General features: G+C 39.3%; 1 protein-coding gene across 1 annotated transcript in view; it reads right to left on the bottom strand.

Moving 5' to 3' along the window:
* EML6 (echinoderm microtubule associated protein like 6) overlaps positions 1-2005 on the bottom strand; it is a gene marked incomplete at its 5' end in the record, with an annotated part of 63024 nt that overhangs the window by 39543 nt on the left and 21476 nt on the right. Inside the window, one exon of the mRNA XM_009073249.1 lies at positions 1391-1497. Within this exon, the coding sequence (XP_009071497.1) occupies positions 1391-1497 (107 nt within the window). The remainder of the gene's footprint in view (positions 1-1390; positions 1498-2005) is intronic.

Below are 2005 nucleotides of genomic sequence, written 5' to 3'. Positions count from 1 at the left end.
ACCTCTGTGGAGCTGCTAAAGATGTTTGAAGCATCTTCAAAGCTGTGACCCCAAACAAAATCCATTATAATGCTGTAATGTAGGTTTATTGTTCGCTTTCTGTGTCTAAATTTCTTGGACAAATGGACAATGAAATTGCCATTCCCACAGGAATCTGTGTGACTACCAAGCTAGAACACTGGAGTTTTGCAGGAAAGGTGTTCATATAACAAACTGAGTTTCTGAAATGTAAGGCACAGAGTCTTAACACATTGTACGTGTCACTCTATGTATTGTACTTCATCCAGAATGTTCTCAGTCATTTCCTTTTGCTCCTCAGTGAATGCTACCAGTGAAACAGAATAAAGGAGTGTCAGCTTCTGATGCAGCTCAAAATCTAGAATCTTCTCTGCTGCTTCAGCCATAACAGTAAAAAAAAAAAAAAAAAAAAAGGAAAACCATCCCAAACCAAATCCCAATTCTCAAAAGAAGATTAATGTTTTTGTTTCCATGTGCTTTTGCAAATTATTTCCTTTAACAAAATGCCAAGTGCAGCTTCTGCTTGGAGCTGTCTCACACTTCCTATAGAAGATACTATTTTAAGCTGCTTCTGGATTTTCCATGCATTAACCTGCCTGGAATATTGCTGTTTAACTGCCTACAACTACTTTTTCCCTTTTAGTTTTTAAACCCAGACGTCCTTTTTGACACATAGACAGTGTGGAGGAGGACTGCTGACTGATTTGAATACAGATGGAAAGATCGGGAGGAGGAGGGAAGGAGGAGGATGGGACAAGCACTCCAGTGAGATTAGGAGTAAAAGAGAGGGGAGGGAGAAAATTTGACAAACCTCTGTTTCATTTGCCAAACATGATTGATTTCTGTAAAACACAGGTAAAAGAAGCTGTTGGCAGAAGGAACTATGACATTTATTGCAGATTCTAGAATGTGAGGTGAAAAGACAAAGGATGCCCTGGGCTAAAGCATGGAACATTGGAGGTGAACTTCCCATATTCTAGAAGGCAAGGCAGCCCCATGCCAGCCATTAAATCCCTCAAACCAACCTGAGCCAAGCTTATTTTGTATTTTTCACACTTAGCACACGATCCCAGTCCTGCTCTGAGGAATTTCTGACCTTTTGCCATTGAGACAAAGTCACAGAATGGTTTGGGTTGGAAGGGTCTTCAAAGATCATTTAGTTCCAACCCCCAAACCATTCCAAATTCTTTTCTCCAAACCCTTTTAAATTCTCATCTCCAGCTACAGTGAACTCTGGGTTTATGTATATTGGTTGCATAATCTGCTCAACACCATTAAAATAAACTTCGTCTGATGAATTAGCAGTAAATTTCTTGCCTGAGTAGTTATGATAACTTGTCAGGTAATTGGCAGAGTATTACTTCATGCTCACCTGGCGATCATAGTTGATTTGAGCTTCCTGCTCAATGTCAGAATCTAACTCTGGCACATCAGATAAATCTGAATCTGACTCTTCACTGTAGGAATCAACACCACCCTCTGCATTTAAACAAAACATAAATCAATATATTGAACACATCAAACCACAAGGGAATAGTATGTGATGTTTTTATGTAATTTAGACTATGGGCAAAGCAGTATTCAAGAGCTCTGGAAGCTTAAGCAGCTTGTAAAAATCATGGGGGCTGACTGAATGTGTCAGGTTTCATTTCTGTCTCTCCTGTTTGCATGCCTGGGGCAGGAAGGTGGCAGAGGAAAGCAGAATCACTGAGTAGTTACTGGTACACTTTCAGTGTCAGAGAATTCTGCTTTCTTAACTGGCTTTGAAGTGCAGACACACAGAAATGGCGAATAAAAGCTTCCAGTGTGATCACTCTTTGTGTTTAAAATATTTGCTGTTAACATAGGTATTTTACCAAATTGTGCATTTATGGACTGAAATTTTGCCCTTTTCCTGCACAGAATCCAGTTTTTAGAAACCACCACTATGCAGTTCATATGGCTTTGGTAGAATATTCTAAGCATCATGAATATAAGAAGTAAAATA

The sequence above is a fragment of the Acanthisitta chloris genome, unplaced genomic scaffold, assembly GCF_000695815.1.
Source record: "Acanthisitta chloris isolate BGI_N310 unplaced genomic scaffold, ASM69581v1 scaffold28494, whole genome shotgun sequence".
Classification (NCBI taxonomy): Eukaryota; Metazoa; Chordata; class Aves; order Passeriformes; family Acanthisittidae; genus Acanthisitta; species Acanthisitta chloris.
The sequence above is the reverse complement of the archived record's forward strand: the minus strand, read 5'-3'. Positions and strand labels throughout refer to the sequence as shown.